We start from the raw sequence: 16,435 nt of genomic DNA, 5'->3' as shown, positions 1-16,435 counted from the left end.
GAAGAAAGGAAGAAAATAAAAGAAAAACCTTCTTCTGTAAATAACATGTCAGAATTCTGTGTGGTGACCAGTAGCTGTATTTTTAAAAATCCTCCCTGGATCTTTGTGTTTTAGCTTACCATGGATATGTATGTGAAAATTTTAATGGTAAATGAGCTTCTAGAGCACTGAACACATTTTTTTCTTTCAGGCCTAAGTATACAAAACTGTTTTCTGCTAAAGTGAAAATCTAGTCATGTGTCACTTTGACAACGATCATTCCATCCATCCTGGCCTCTGCCTTGAATTGTGACATCCACCTTTCTGCTGAAGGACACATAATAGAACTATTTTGACTTACCAGTTGTTGGCTTTATTCAGAGCAAAGACTTAAAAATTGGCAGTACAGGAAGATTTTTTTATCTCAGCAAGTAACACAGTACATAGAGTAAACAACATATACTGGAATAAGAATTTCATGGAGCACCATTTAGGCCAGCACCAAAGGGCTGAGGTTATTTTGCATCATAAGATTTGTATTGGGTCCTGTCAAATCCCATAGTTCCACCAGGTGCAAAGTGAATTTAATGAACAGACTAAGAGTTTGTAAAAACTAGTACGTCTAATGCTATGAAACAGCCCGCTGGTTCAAATGGGACCAGATTCACCCAAATCCATTTACACTTTAGAGTGTAGAGCTCCCCTTTAAATCTACAGAAGTTCCATGCAGTGAGCCCACAGTGAGATAAGTGGGTCTAAAGCCTCTATGCCTATCAATGAGCTTCCTGTCAATGAAAATTCCTTTTATTCCTTTTGCTACTGATAACATATGCTCCACAGTAAATACATTATCTTACAGAAAAAATATTTCTAGTCAAGTCATTTCTAAAAGTCAAATATTTGTTTCTAGACCAACAAAATCACATATAAAGCCAACTACACAGTTCACAAGAAAGGACTAGCATTCTCTAAAGGTGGTGAACACCAGAAATGTGACATAAAACCCATATGGAAAATTTTCCTATGAGTGCTTTCTTGTTAACACTGAGTAAATAATTTGTTAGAGTATTCAAGTAGGAAGGGAAATGATCTTACCTTGATCTAAGGAACTTCTTTAGTGAACCCATTATAGAATATTAATCCTAAAATTATTTTAAGCTATGACGTGTAATTACATAGCAAAAGTGACCTTTTATGTTTCAATCCATTCCCTAAATTGGACATTTTGAAAAAAAATTTTTTTTTTCTCAAATGTTATTAAGTTATGTTTAAAAGGTCAGTCTAAAATGAAAAGTATTTTGTAAACCATTCCTGATGCTGAGAACCTTGTTTTTGGACTTCTTTGGCTTGGGTTTTTTCATTGTCTTCAGTCCTAAGAACAGAAACATGATATTATTATGTTAGTAACTAGTAATTTAATATTCACAAATATTTTTGGCTCTGGAAAGCAATAAGTTTTTAAAGTCAGAAAATGTATGTGTATTTTGGGCAATATGGAGGTGATTTCTGCTTGGTAGGCATGCAGACTACATATATATATGCTGCCAAAATGAACACTAGGTAGATGTTCAAAGCAGAGTCCTTAATCAGTGCCCATGTCAAATAACATTTTAATCAAATTTTAAAATATGATTTGCTTGTATAATTAGTTCCTGGGACATTACTACTCCTCCCATCATATAGATCAATATTATATGTAAGTAAACATGGCATAGTGAATAGAGAGCTGACCTAGGAGAGTCAGTTCTTCCTCTGACACATACTATGTGACCATGGTCATTTAACCTCCGTGTACCCCAGACAACTCTCTAAGACTGTAATTCAGAGATGGCTTGCCAGTCCATGTTGGTGGAGGAAGTTTCCATGTTAAATGTCCACACCAATGAAATCACAGATCAAGACCACTTTTCCCTTTCCCACTCCCCCCCACAAAAAGGATGGACAAGTACAGTTCAAGTATTTGCAGCTTGTTCCACCTTTTGAACTCTCTCTAAATCAACTGTTATTGTGTACTATTCAGTCTTGTCCAATTTTTCCAAGTAGCTCCATGGAAAAATTTAACCGTATATTTTTTCTGCTTACCTTGTGGCAGTTTTAGCATGTGGAGATTTGACTGGCTGATGACCAGACCTAACACAGCTGGAACTTGGGTCTAAGCTTGGTGATTTGGTTATTGGTGCAGCATTTCTCTTGGAACTCAAATCACCACTCAGTAAATTCTTTGCATAGGAGGCTAAGTTTGGCACACTGACAACCCGGCTGGGAACTTCCTCCATTTTCTTTTTCTGTTAATTTAAAGGAAGGGTTCATAAGGTATCTCACACTTGGAGGCTACTGTAGACATAAGCAGCAGAGAAAAAGTACCACTGTGGTATTTCAGAATGCCAAAGTCAAATTGCTCAACATGTCAATGTACCTCTACTTTATTTCAGGTCCCTAAAGGACGGGATGCGTATTTGTTCCATTGATGTGCTTTGAATTACTCAGAATCAGTTAAGGTATTAAAGATGATAGAATTCCTCTGGCAAAATAATTTGCTCTTGTTGAGAAGAAGTCGTTTCCTGGAATAACACATGAGTCCAACCACTCTAGTATGTGAATGTAATGAAATGTTACTGCGCCATACAAAAGGAAGGACGTGAAGGATACAATTAAATAAGGGAAGCCATATCAAGAGATGCAGAGTGAAAAAGCAAAATCAATGGCACCATACACCTTAATCATCAATGCAAATCTTCAACTGCGACTTGCTCTGCAACTTACACTCTTTAGAGAAGTGCCTGGAACACTTGGTTAAGTGACTTGTCCATTCATAGCCAGTATGTGTCAGAGATGGAAACGTTTTGCTATTATTTTGTTAAAATACACATTTTTAAAAAGCTAAAATACTTGCAATTTTATGTATAATCACTTAAAAGTTTTTGTATTCGGATATTGGTGGATGGTTACTGAGTTTATATTCAGTATTTCATGGATTTATGATGCCCCCTTGAGTGACTATGACAATGCATTCATGTCATCTGATCCTGTCTAATGAAATCCCCCTACCCATCACACAAGAGGATTTACTTCAGTTTTTTGACGTTCTCCAAATAATGCACCGCTTGAGCTGCCTGCCTATTAGCACTGTCCCTACATGACCTCCTCAATTCTTTCTGATAATACCTTGCTTTGAGGATGGCTTTTATATCACTTTTCCTGATAAGCTCTCCCTGGTAACATTCATGTGCCACCCTACCTAACACCCACCATATGCCTCTTTATTTTTCTTTACACTTTTGATCCTTTAAAGATTATAATGTTCCATGAATCACAATCATTTAGCATCACCAGGAGCATAATGATGTTGAAAATACCACTTCGGTATCTAGGGACAGTCTGAAGTGAAGCCCTGTTCAATTTCCCAAGTGAGTCTCACCTATTTTCTATTCAATTCTGGGCCCAACCTGACCATCTGCAGCCCCAATCCAAGATATATAGACAGACAGACTGACTACCCAAGTGCAGGTCATATACTACATGTTCTTGATCCACTTATCTTTTCCTATGTGGATTAGTTTAGGTTAATCCCTTTTGAGTGATTTCATGAACCATGATTGCTGTGGCCTCTTCCAGTTCTAAACTGTATGATCCTAAAATGTTACTTTAGCTAGATACTACATTTAGGATAATTTTAAAATGTTTTTAAAAAGAAAAGAACTCATTCACCTTCATGGAGGGGGTCAAATAGCCTGGATGAGGATTGAAAGAAAAGGATCTATTCCGATGAGAGAGAGTGTTTGGCAATGCAGCACACTGAAATCTTCTTTCCTCCTGAAAAAAATAAACAAACATAAATGCCTTAATGCCTACATGTTTATCTTAAATATACAGAGGTTCATTTAAAAGAAAGTGATTACCTGGTAGCAAAGTATCCCAGTATATTTAGAGAAAGGTAGGTCAGGGGGAAGAAAAAGGATGCAGCAGAAATCAGGGACTGGGTTTAGCTTCTTATTCATTTGTTTGAGTCTTCACTGGTAAGGTAAGCTTATTTCTAGCTAAGGAAAAGTAGTTCAGATTCAAATTCTGTCCTTGCATTTTACTAACCTGTGTGAGCTTGGACAAGCCACTTGATTCCCCTGGTTCTCAGTTTTCTCATCTGTAAAATGAATACACTAGATCAGATATTCTCAAGTTCCTACTCTAAATCTTATGATCCTCAAGCGCTACCCTTGAAGTCAATATTAAACCTACTTCCAGCTTCTATAGGAGCAATGGGAGAAGAGAAAAAGACCTAAGCTGAATAAGAAAAAGAAGGAAATTGTGCAGGCAATTTGGAGGGGTTTATATGAGTAAGGAACAGAAATTGAGAAATATCTGAAGCATAATCTCCAACTCCACTAGATTTCCACTGCCTGTACCTGGGAGAGGAGCATGAAGAAGCAGCGTAATGAGAGGATTAAGCAGTAAGGACCTGAAGAGGAAAATTCAAGAAGGAAGACAAGAAGATAGTTGGCAAGACAAGGCAAGTTAGAAAAGTTCAGTGGAACAATTGGAGAACAAAGCAAATTGATAGGATAGATTGATGGGTGGAGCAAGTTGGTGAAACAAAGATGGTCAGTGCTAGGGGGAAGAGGGAAGGAGAGGTAGTGGATAGCTGTGTAATTGAGCCTTAGGAAAGGAAATTGGGTAGGGTTGTCAAATTATTAGTTGATAATTGGCTGTAAAAATTTTAAGTGCCTAGGGTTTAGTCATACACATTCACAAGTAATTCCCCCAAGAGGCTGAAAGTGACAAATCAGTAGGAAAGCAGGGAAAAGTTGTTTGGTGACTTGCCTTGAGGATGCAATATTTATATTTCTGCCACAAATGAGTGACTTCTCTTTGTTCCAAGTGTTGCTGGTTGCCCTCCCAGAGGACAAGATGAAGTGACTCAAGAAATACCTCTCCAGGTTGCTAGGAATAATGAGGCATTCCTAAAGGAAACAGATGCGTGGTTTCAATGGAGAAAAAAGGAATCTGAGATGGAGGAGGGGATACTTGACCTTTAATAGGAGGTTGGAAAGTAGAAGAGTGTTACATAGAGGAAGAAAAAAAGGAAAAGACAAATTGTACACTAAGAACTAAAAAACAGATTTGAGATGGTTTCTGAAGAGGGAGCTGTGTAGTCTGAAAAAGAGGCACCTGACAGTAGTCCAAAGTATGATGTTATACAATCATAGAACCTATCAGGAAGACCTGAGTTCAAATCCAGCCTCAGACACTTACTGGTTGTGTGATCCTGGGCAAGTCACTTAACCCCTATTTACTTCAGTTTTCTCATCTGTAAAGTGGGGCTAATAGTAATATCTACCTAAAAAGGTTGCTGTGAGGATCAAAGGAGATCATTGTAAATTGCCTATCTTAGTGCCTAGCACATAGTAAGCACTATATAAATATTGTTGTTGATAATGATGATGTGAGATCTAGTAAAAGTCAAAGGAAGAATCAGAGAGTGGTGGTGGTTGGTAATTACCTGTTCAGGGTGTTAGGGCAGCTACTTGTCATCCTAATAACAACACTAAAGAGATCTATTGTCTTCCCAGGCATGTATTCAAGATGTAACAACCTCCCAAGGCTTAGAATAGATTACTACCGCTTCTGGTGATTCACATGGGCACAAATGATACCAGAAGTATCCTTAAATTGTCAAATATTACAAACTTTTGTGCAAGAAACTGAAGACCACAAGACTGTTTCTCTCACCTTTGTCCAATGGAGGAAACTGATGAAGAAAAAAATGTTTTGGGACATTAAGATCTGGGGTGCTGAAGGTGGTACCTGAAAATGAGATGTGGACTTCTGAACATTGGCTTAAAACACTGGGTTGACAGATTATTGGCCAGGGATAGAGTATGCTCTATAAGAAAGGCTGGTAAGAAGGTACTTGCTTGGGGTCTTGCAAAGATAATCAGAAAGTTGTTTTGTTTTGTTTTTTTAACTAAAAAAGGATGAGAGAGAAAGACGTTTGCCCAGGTCTGTCCCCCATGCTAGGTACCATAGAGAGTAACTACCAGTGAAGGAAGAAGAGCAACTGAGGCATCCATAAGTTCATAGGAGGCAAAATCCAAGAAAGTAGCCAGTAGTAAAACCTTTGGCTTCCAAACGTCTCTACACAAATTCCCAAAGTTTAGAGAAGAGGAACTAGAGTCCTAATGCTAATAGGCAAATTTAACCTTATAAGTATTAGTAAAGCTTTACTTGGTGGGATGAAATCCATGACTAAAATATGGCTCTGAACGAACATGCCTTACTCAAAAGAAATAAAATAGGTAAAAGGACAGGTGGGGTAGCATTGTATATGAAGAAAATATATGGATGTAAAGGAACCCAGGAACCAGAGCGGGGAAGTATGATGGAGAATATTTGGATGGTCAATGAAGAGTGAAACTAGTGATTTTTATCATTGGAATATACTGTAGACCACTTGGACAAAAAGAGGAAACAGATGAGTTTGGGAACTAAATCATGAGCTTGGCACAAAGATGTAATATAGTAATGATGAAGGACTATAATTATCCAGACATCTGCTGGAATTCTCTGTCAAAAGCTATGTAGCTAATAACTTGACTTGCCTTAGTGATAACTGCATCCTTTAAGAGAATGGTGTCAAACTCAAGTAGAAAGGGATCCTTGTAGGTTGCATATTGACTTAGAAAATCACAAAACAATATTATCTATATTGTATTGTATTTTTATTTAATTTAACATTTCCCAATTACATTTTAATCTGCACTTAGAATCCGGAAGAGTTTGACACCTCTGTTTTAAAAGAGAGCCAACAAGGAGAAATTTTATTCTGGAACTGATTCTCACTAAGAGGTAGAAATTGGTTGCTGGGGGTAGAAATGACAGATATCCTGAGAGGAAGTGATTTTTTCCCTCCTGAAGTTTGTCATAGAAAACAGGAATCCAGATATAGTCCATGGGCACTCTATATTTTGGGTTAGCTGATTTCAAAGGACAGGTAGTATCCTATGGATTAAAATTCTATAGGGGGAGTCAGCTCAGGAGGGACAGGAAATGCTCAAAATGAAATCATGAAGACAAAAGGAAACCATTCCAATGAGGAAGAAAAATGGGAGTTGTGTGAAGAGACTAATGTGAATGCAAAGTGAACTCTTCAACTGACTCACATTTTTAAAGAAAATTCAGCCAATAGAAGGAAGACAGGCAATAGACTAAATACAAATGTGGCTTGGTCCTATAAAAACAGAGTAAGAAGGGATGTGACCTCAGTTTAGAGTGGATGGAGAGATAAATGATCACAGGGAATTCTTATTCTTTTTCTGCTTATTTTCTCTGCCAAGTAGAATGACCTTTGCACTGGAAAGGACATGGTAAAAATGGCTAACAGGCAACCAGAGACAGTTAAAGAAATAGAGAGTTACCAAGTCATCTGGATCAGAAAATTTTACCCTCAGATATGGAAAGGACTGGCAAATGTGACTGCAAAGCCAGTCTCCATGGAGGATAATTAAACTATAAATGAGTGCTAGCTATTATATTATTATTTTTGAAAATGGGAGAGATACCCCAGTATTGGGGGACAAAAATCCTGATTTTCAGGAGAAGAGAACAGAACTACAAACTATTGGCTAGTGAGTTTGACTTTAATTTCTGAGATAATTCTATCATTAAAGATTACCAAACTGATAGATAAAAGGTGTGCCAGAGCGATCTATAGTTTAATAATAAAGTCTCATGCCATTGACGTGGATATAACGTAGAGATGTGGACTGGATGATAAAACAATTAGATGGATTCACAATGGATTAATGGCCAGACTCAAAGAGTTCTCTGGGCCTCAGTTTCCTGACCCAGAAAATGAAAGGGTTGGCTGAGGTAACCTCTTCTAGCTCCAAATCTATGATCCTATGAAGTGCTAATAGGGAAGCCGTCATTTTCTTGGGAAAAGTCATTCCCGAATGATATTTTTGGTTTCCATCCTGATTTACACATAGACTTTCTAAGCTTGGCACAGAACACCCCAAATCCTTACCGTTAACTGTTTGATGATTTCTTCTCGCTCACTTAATCTGTTTTGCAAAATGCTTATGAGATGTAAATCTTCCGGTCTGGATTCCCATTTCCGTAGTTTCTCTTCTGCATCTTTAAGGCTATTTAAATCAGACAAACATAGGTAATTAGTATATGATTAGTTATCTAATTAGATAACTAGATACTGGCTATTAGATCATGTATCTAATTAGTTAAACCTGCATTAAACCAAAAAGAAGATGAAGAACAAGTAGAAATAATTTTGTAGCTTTTTTTGTCCAGGCCTTTCTGGGCCAAAATAATGGCAGAGCCAGCAAAAATCGGCTGAGCTGGGAAGGAGCCTAAATACTCTGCCCGGCTCTCCTCTTCTTCTTCACTCAGTCAAATGTATCAATAATGCCTGGGAACTGAGTCTCTTCTTTAGATTACCAATGCACGATAAAGATTTAGTACAATTCTGTCAGGGAGTTACTATTTAAGAAGAGAAGATTCCATATCTCTAGGGAGGGAGAGAAGGAAAGGGGGAGAGATACAGAGACAGAAACAGAGAGACAAAGAAAGAGGGAGAGAAACAGAAAGTGGTAAAGAGAGCGGGAGAGAGAGAAAGAGCGACAGAGGCATACAGAAAGAGAGACAGAGGCAGAGACAAAGAGGGAGAGAAAAAGGTGGGGGGGGAGAAAGAAGGAGAGACAGAGACAGAAAGAGAGAAAGGGAGAGAGAGAGATACAGTCAGAAAATGAGAGCTATAGCCCCTGGGTCACAGGTGTCAAGGAGACCTTGGAGCTCGCTTAAGCAGCCTGGCACATGTTTTGTTTTTGGAATGTAGCTGGCAACATCTGTTGACCACAGATCAGGGGTCAGCAGGCCTGGGCTTGCTTTCTTTTTCAGCAGATGTCCCCCTCTTCAGAGCTAAAAGACACTAATGCCCCCACAACCATCTCAATCATGGCCAACCTAGCCTGGAAGGGCTCTTCACATGCATAGATGGAAAATGAAGAGGGTGATAATTTAGATGATAATTTAGTGAACTTTCAAGGTACCCTTGAAAAAGCTTTCATTAAGTGGTTTCTAGAGGATTCATTTTACTAGGCATTCAAAGAACTGGGCTTGAGTCAGAAAGTCTGGATTGCCGTCCCAGCTCAGGTACTAACTGGCTGTGTAACCTTGGATCAGTGCTTTCAAATCTCTGGGTCTGTTTCCTCACTGGTAAATTGTCAGCCTAAATGGTTTCCAAGGTCCATTTCAGCAGCAAAGGTCTAACTTCACCTATTAATAGGGCAAGTAATCTTTTATATTTCTTCTATATGTTTGAGAGTTAGCCAGTGTTGGGGAGAGGAGACATAACTCAAGGGTTTCCAGTCAATAAAAAACAAAATGAAATTACATCCACTTTACATTTCCCAGAATGAGAACATAATCTCGTAAAAAGCTACATCCTTTGCCCCAGCACTCCCCAGCTAACAAATTATACTCGCAGGCAGGATAGCTTCATTTAAATCACTTACTCTGTTTCCAAGGAGACGATCTTCTTTTGCAGGTGAGCCTGAGTGCTGCTGAAATCAGACACCATGCTTTGGATTTCTTTCCTATGATCTTGTTTCAAGGTTTCCATTTCTTGTTTATGCTTGACTTGAAGGTCTTCTTCCAGCAACCTTGCAACATGACGTAAAAGCATCATTTCTGCCCAACACTGTTGGGCTCACAGGTTACTGAGAAGGCGGGGCTAGTATTCCTAAGGATTTCACTTTCATTCTAAATTGTAATTTATTCCCAACTAAGCTGGTCAGGGAGGATTGGGAGGCTGTTGCAGAGGGGGCTTTTATGTAGAGGAGAATTGTGGGAAATTAAATCTGGGGCCTTGAGATTGGGGGAATCCTTAGTGGGATATAGAAGCCCTCACCTCCCTTCTCCATATCTCTCCCCACTCTACAACCCCTCCCATATATAGCCAAGTAAATGCTGTTTAAAATGAACATAAAGCTCAGATTGGAACTGGAAAGAGGAACTTACTGGCAAGAGCCACCATCCCTCCTCAATATACTTGCTGCCTCTCTGAGTCACTGCCTGGCACTGGGATCCTAGCAAGGTGAGCCCCACCACCCCAACTCCCCTCAAAGTGCAAGTCCCAGAATGATCCCACACTAGCCTTGGGGAGGACTCTGCCTGGGATCCTACGGACCAAGGCCTATCCCTGAGAAATCTCAACGTAAGTGATTAAAGAAAGCTCTACTTTTTTATTTTCTTTGTTACAGCCAGCTTTTTGATCCAAGAATTTCTTTTACCATAAACGTCATCTTTCCAGAGTTGAGCCTTCAACACCACTAAGGGAGGCTAAGATCAGAGATGAAGAACTGTCTGATGTTAAGAGGTATTTGTAATATTGGACTGACCCTGACCCCACCAAGCTGGATGAATTGCAGCACTGCCTGAAGGCAGAGATGACTCTTGGTTGGAGTCTCCTTCCAGCGCCATGAAGTGACCTCCTTATTTTATGAGTTAAGTCACCATTTACAACTCTTCCTATTTCAGGGTGACAGACACACAAACTGTAGGGTGATACACAGTTCCTACATACCCAACACTGGAATTTTCAAGCCAGAACAACAAAAAAACGATCAACCAGTGGTTGTGTCCTAGTAAATGTCTTTCTTGAGGGGGAGGAGGAGTGAGGTGCTCTAAACTTGTGGAGGGTTCTCAGCTTTAATGTCAATGCTTGCTGAAAGAAAGACAGAAAAAGGAAGACATGGAGACAGACCTGCGCTGCTGCCTTTCCCTCTCCTGCAGCTGGATGGCCCCTTGTTTTTGCATTTCAGCCTCGGCACTGAGCAGCTGCAAAGTCTCCTTCAGAAGGGAATTCTCATTCTTAAGACCGGCCATCTCCCTCTGACACTTTTCCACTGTCCCGGTAAGAGAATTGATCTGGCTCTGGCTGCTTCCTTCCTAAGATGAAGGCCAATTTGAGTTACTTGATAAAGCACAGAGGTGAAGGGAGATACTAGAAAGCTTCAGAAGGGCTTATTAAATGGAGTCCATCTAGCACAATAGCTAATAGCCAGTGCTTATGTAGCATTTACGGTCTGCAAAGGGCTACACGCAGATTATATCAGTTGATCCTTACAACAACCCTGGGAGGTAAGCGCTATTATTATCCTCGTTTTACAGATAAGGAAACTGAGGCTGAGAGAGGATAAGTGACTTGCCCAGGGTCACACAGCCAATAAATGTCTGAGGTAGGATTTGAACTGTGGCTAGATCTCTGGGTCTAGAAACAGAAAGACCTGAGTTCACATATGGTCTCAGACACTTACTAGCTATGTGACCCTGGGCAAGTCACTTAACCTCTCTCAGCCTCAGTTTCCTCATCTTTAAAATGGAGATAATAATTACTACCTCCCAGGATCCTTCTGAGGATCAAATGAAATAATCATTGGAAAGCACTCAGCACAGTGCCTGGCACACAGCAAGCACCACATAAATGTTAGATGTTGCTGTTGCTGTTATTATAAATATTATTATTCCTGAGTCCAAGTGCTGCCACCTAGTTCCGACACAGATTTGGAGGGCAAAGATGACAACTCCAGGCAATCCAAATGAGCTTCCTGCTTTCTGAAGACAGAACTTCTTTTACCTTGGCTAAACCTAATTGTAAAATGGTTAACGCTCTGGAGTTTTTACAGGATTAAATGTTTTGTACCAATAATGAATGTCGATTGTAAGCTCTTTGAGGGCAAGGACTATCTTTCTTTTCCTTATTTATATCCCCAGCATTTAGCACAGTGCCTGGCACAAAGTAGGCACTTAATAAATGTCTGTGCCATTGTATTGTAGAATATGCTTTGAATGTGGCAGAAAAATGGCTATTGGTATAGCTTTTAAATAAATTTCAAATATGTCTACAGGTTTAATTATTCATTCAACGTATAGCTAAGATAACTAATTATTACTGAATTATCTTCCATTTTGAATTTATACGAGTATACCATCATCCCACCTATTCTCAATAAAAACAAGTCTCTAAAGCCAATAACATCCATATCTTCATCACATATATTTGAAACTATTGGTAGGGTATCAACTTCTGAGAGTACCACCCTAATCCAGGCAGCCTTCATTACCTCTTACCTGGATTATTTAATAACATTCTAACTAGTTTCCACCATCATAGTCTTGACCCTGCTCCAATCCATTCCAATGTCAGATTAACCTTCTTTATTTTTTAAAATTTTTAAAAATATTTTTATTTTGCTAGGACATGGGGTTAAGTGACTTGCCCAAGGTCACACAGCTAGTAAGTGTTATGTGTCTGAGGCTGCATTTGAACTCAGGTCCTCTTGACTCCAGGGCCAGAGCTCTATCCACTGCTCCACCTAGCTGCCCCCAGATTAATCTTCTTTAAAAAAGCACACTTTGGATCATATCACTAGACTGCACAGAAACTTTTCAAACATTAAGCAATGGTGGGACCCTTGGCTTTAAGCAAAGCTCCAGCAGAAAACTAAATCTTTTCAAATGATTTTTGAAAATTATTACTACTAGTACCAGTTAAGAGAAATCTTATAGTTCAATCCTATTCTGAATCTAACAATATAACCAAAAATTCTATGGAGAAGGAAATGAATTTTTGCTATCGATAAATAATTTATAACAGTAAAGAGCATTGGATGTAATCTCTTACCTTCTAAGATCCTTTATATTTTCACTTTCTTTTTTAGTTACACAAGTCAGTTTTTTCAGATCATCATATTTTAGCTTAAAAAGACCAAGTTTCATTTTTGGACTCTGTATTTCGTTTGTAACTGCTTTTTTGGTTTTGCCAGATCCTAGTTTTGTTTTTGTTTGTTTGTTTGTTTTTTAAGGAACTAGTAAGATAACACATGATCTGCATCAGGCTTACTAGAAGTTAACACAAATTGCTGATTCCCTTCGCTCTGCTTGCGTTTTTCCTATATTTGGAATTTAGTCCCAGAACTAGCTTTGTGGATGTTTGTGGCCTAGTTAGATAGAGCCTTAGTACTGGCACCTAGGATAAAAATCTCCCTGATTTGATCAAATCATCCATCACTAGCATTGTTGTTGTGGTTCAGTTGTTCAGTCCTGCCTGACTCTTCGTGACCCCATGGACTGTGGCACGGCAGCCCCTTCTGTCCTTCACTGCCTCCCAAAGTCTGTCCAAGCTCACGTTCATTGCCTTCCATGACACTATTTATCTCATCCATTGGCCCCTTTTCCTTTTGCCTTCAATATTTCCCAACATCAGGGTCTTTTCCAATGATAATCAGCATTTGAAATGAACACTATTTATGATAAAGAGAACTATAAATGGACACTAATTATTTTATATATACCCTGCTAAGACAGTCTGGCAATTAATTATCTGTAAGCCATATATTATTAGGTATAGTTGGTGACTGCCTCTAGACCAGTAAGAAGGTAACTTTTCAGTCCTGTGATTGACTTCTATTAGTCTCCAATGGGCATCATCTGAATGCATACATTATAATCACATCACAGACAGCAAAGCAGATGAGTTTGCTCGGTGTACGTGTCCATTGTTACAAATAATTTTGACCTTTGTGCAATCCCTTGGATTGCAATGATAGAACCTTGGGGTTTTGTGGAACATATTTGGAGAAACTGTTATCTACTGAATAAAGTCTAAACTCTTCAGTGCAGTATTCAAGGCCCTTCATGATCTAGCTCCAATCTTAAATTTTCCAGCATTATGTCCCACAGTTCCTCAGAACACACTCTAAACGGAAGACAAATTGGACTGCTCCTAATTCCTGGAATTCATCTTATATTTGCCACTTGAGTGTTTTTGTGTTTACCATCCCCTACATTTGGAACAGATTTCCCCCATTGTTATGTGTGGAAATCTGACCCATATCCCCTTCAAATGCTGTCTCCTCTATGTGATCTTTCCTAATGCCCCGAGACAGAAGTGATCTCTCCCTTTTCTCAATTTGGCTTTGGGGTAGTAAACAATAATAATTCACATTTTTATAGTGCTTTGTAGTTATCAGAACACTCATGACGGGGTCTGACCAGGATGGGTGCTGTAGGATGATCTATCACCTTCCTTGCCATTATGCTTTTCTTACTTCAGCCCAAAATTATATTCCCTTTTGGGGCTGCACCATTGATTCCTGTTGAGATTACAATTCACTAATACCCCCATATCTTAAAGACTGCTCTCTGGTCACCTTTCCTTCATCTTTTGCTTAAGTTTTTGAAACCCAAATATAGGACTTGATAGTACTCTCTATTAAAATTAATCTTAATAGACCCAACCATGTCAAACCACCCCAAAAGTATTGATGGAAAAGACTGGGAGAAACCAAGTAGGGGGAAAGGGAAGAGATTTGGCAGATTTCTCTGAATGTTTGATTTTTTTCTATCAGTGACAGTGGAGCTACAAAACTTTAACCATAACACTTCAGTATCCAATATGAAAAAAACTGAAAATTAACTTAAGAAGATGATATCAGTTTTTGGTTTTTTGTTTGTTTGTTTTTGCAGAAGATGACATTGGGAAAAATAGTTATATCGGACTAATGATGTATAGAAGAAATCTGTGCTGGCGGTGAAACAATTTTGAAAGCAATGAGGGATTTAATTTTTAAACTATTTCAGAGAAGGGAGGATGTCAAGACAATGGGAAGGGGAATGGGGGAACTCACATATGATTTTATTACAAAAAAAAAAAGGCAGCCGAGAACTCCACAATTACCCATCCATATAACTACTTTATAATTTCTATAAAAATCTTTATGTTAATTGTCTATGCTCTTGGAGGGTATGCTTGATGAAATTATGAGAAAGGAACAGATTTTCTAGATGATTTCTATAGATGATTTTCTATAGCAAACAGTCACAACTAACAGAAAAGTCTATGCAAAATCACTGTTTACTGTTTGTTGGTTACATAACAGCATTTCAGTCAAGAGGGCAAAATGCAGCTGTAGAGGCTCTCTTCGTAAAGATGTTTCTCTGGCATATGTTAGGATCAAACAAGATTCCTTAATGGATGTAGCCACAGAAACTTAACTGAGGCTCAGAAAGGTTTAGTGACTTGCATAATGTCCCACAACTAGTCAAATGGCAGAATTTGAACTTGGGTCTCTCTTGACTCCAAATCCATTGCTCTTTCTATTATATCATTCAACAGTTCAGAGGAGATATTGATTACAAGCCCTGGAAGTTGAAGATATGTGTTTATGTGTGTATGTATAAACATCTATATATATATATATATATGTCTATGTATTATGTGCATATTAATTAATTAATTAAGCATATACCATGTGCCTGGAGCTGTGCAAGGTACTGGAAATACAGACAAGGAAGAAAGTAAATACAAAATTTTTAAATGAGTAATTTGTTTGGGGAGAGGGGACAACAACTAGGAGAATGAGATCAGGATCCCATGGGAGGTGGCACGTTAGCTGAGATTTGAAGGGAAACAGAGTTTTCAAGGGGCAAAGGTGAGGAGGGAGTATAATCCAACATGGCAGACAGTGCCAAGACTTTGAGGTAGATGATGGAATGTCACGTATGGGGAGCATCAAAGAGGCTAGGTTAAATGGAACATAGTGTGCATGAAGGAGAGTAACCAAATTTCTCACGGGGAAAGGGATCATTTTGGCTCTAAAGCACAACAATGCGCTGTGAGTAGAGCACTGGAAACTTGCCTGTTGTTTCTTCAGTCCCCTCAGATTCTTCAGTTCAGTCTCGAGTTCCTCTATTTCCTTCTGTTGGCTGATAAAGGACGAATGCTGCTCTGATAACTCCAGCCTGAGAGAATCTAGGGACAACAAAGTGAGTAGGAAATTAGACATGCACCGAGGAGGGGGACAGTCCCATAGGGAAAAGGCAGGGTGTTCATGGCTGAGGTTTGGGTTTTATACTCTGATACTCTCTCACAGGACTCAGAAATGCTCTTTTTTCAGGCCTGAGCCCTAGCCCCTTTTCCTGGCCTACTCTCAAGGGTCCAAGGTCTGCATAGAAATGATTGGTTAACTGCACCAGGGCCTGAGTCTCCTGTATCAGAGAGACAAGCCCTGCTAGCACCTAGGCTAAGCTCTCCCTATGAATTCTCTTCCAGACTGAGGGGAAAAAAAAGCAAAAGCTACTTTTTATTATGAATAAGATGTAAAAGGATAAACAGTCTAATTTTTATTCCATTTCTTAAGTAGATAAACAGAAAACATGAAAGATCTCTTTCACACAAACACAAAAAGTTTGGATTAGACCAGAAAGACCATAGCCAGTTCATTAACTAAATAAGAATGTGACGAAGAAAGATGTTACAAAATGAATTAGATAAAACACCATTTATCTTTACCCAAGATATAGAATATATTCTAGATTTCATCCTTGTTTCCCAACACCAGGGTTATGATAGACCTTCCTCTCTCTCTCTCATGTACACATACAT

The 16,435-nt window shown here is 38.9% G+C and overlaps 1 protein-coding gene across 1 annotated transcript in view; it reads right to left on the bottom strand.

The window, feature by feature from the left end:
* Positions 1-196: 196 nt before the first annotated feature.
* The window catches only part of FAM184B (family with sequence similarity 184 member B), a 114,655-nt gene continuing 98,416 nt past the window's right edge, over positions 197-16,435 (bottom strand). The window contains exons 11-17 of the mRNA XM_020992690.2: positions 15,690-15,802; positions 10,754-10,938; positions 9,504-9,650; positions 8,000-8,117; positions 3,688-3,792; positions 2,062-2,264; positions 197-1,351 (exon numbers count right to left, since the gene is read on the bottom strand). Of these exons, the coding sequence (XP_020848349.1) occupies positions 1,261-1,351; positions 2,062-2,264; positions 3,688-3,792; positions 8,000-8,117; positions 9,504-9,650; positions 10,754-10,938; positions 15,690-15,802 (962 nt within the window). The 3' untranslated portion in view covers positions 197-1,260. The remainder of the gene's footprint in view (positions 1,352-2,061; positions 2,265-3,687; positions 3,793-7,999; positions 8,118-9,503; positions 9,651-10,753; positions 10,939-15,689; positions 15,803-16,435) is intronic.

This window comes from Phascolarctos cinereus, unplaced genomic scaffold (assembly GCF_003287225.1).
Source record: "Phascolarctos cinereus isolate Bilbo 61053 unplaced genomic scaffold, phaCin_HiC Scaffold_9;HRSCAF=440, whole genome shotgun sequence".
Lineage (NCBI taxonomy): Eukaryota > Metazoa > Chordata > Mammalia > Diprotodontia > Phascolarctidae > Phascolarctos > Phascolarctos cinereus.
The sequence above is the reverse complement of the archived record's forward strand: the minus strand, read 5'-3'. Positions and strand labels throughout refer to the sequence as shown.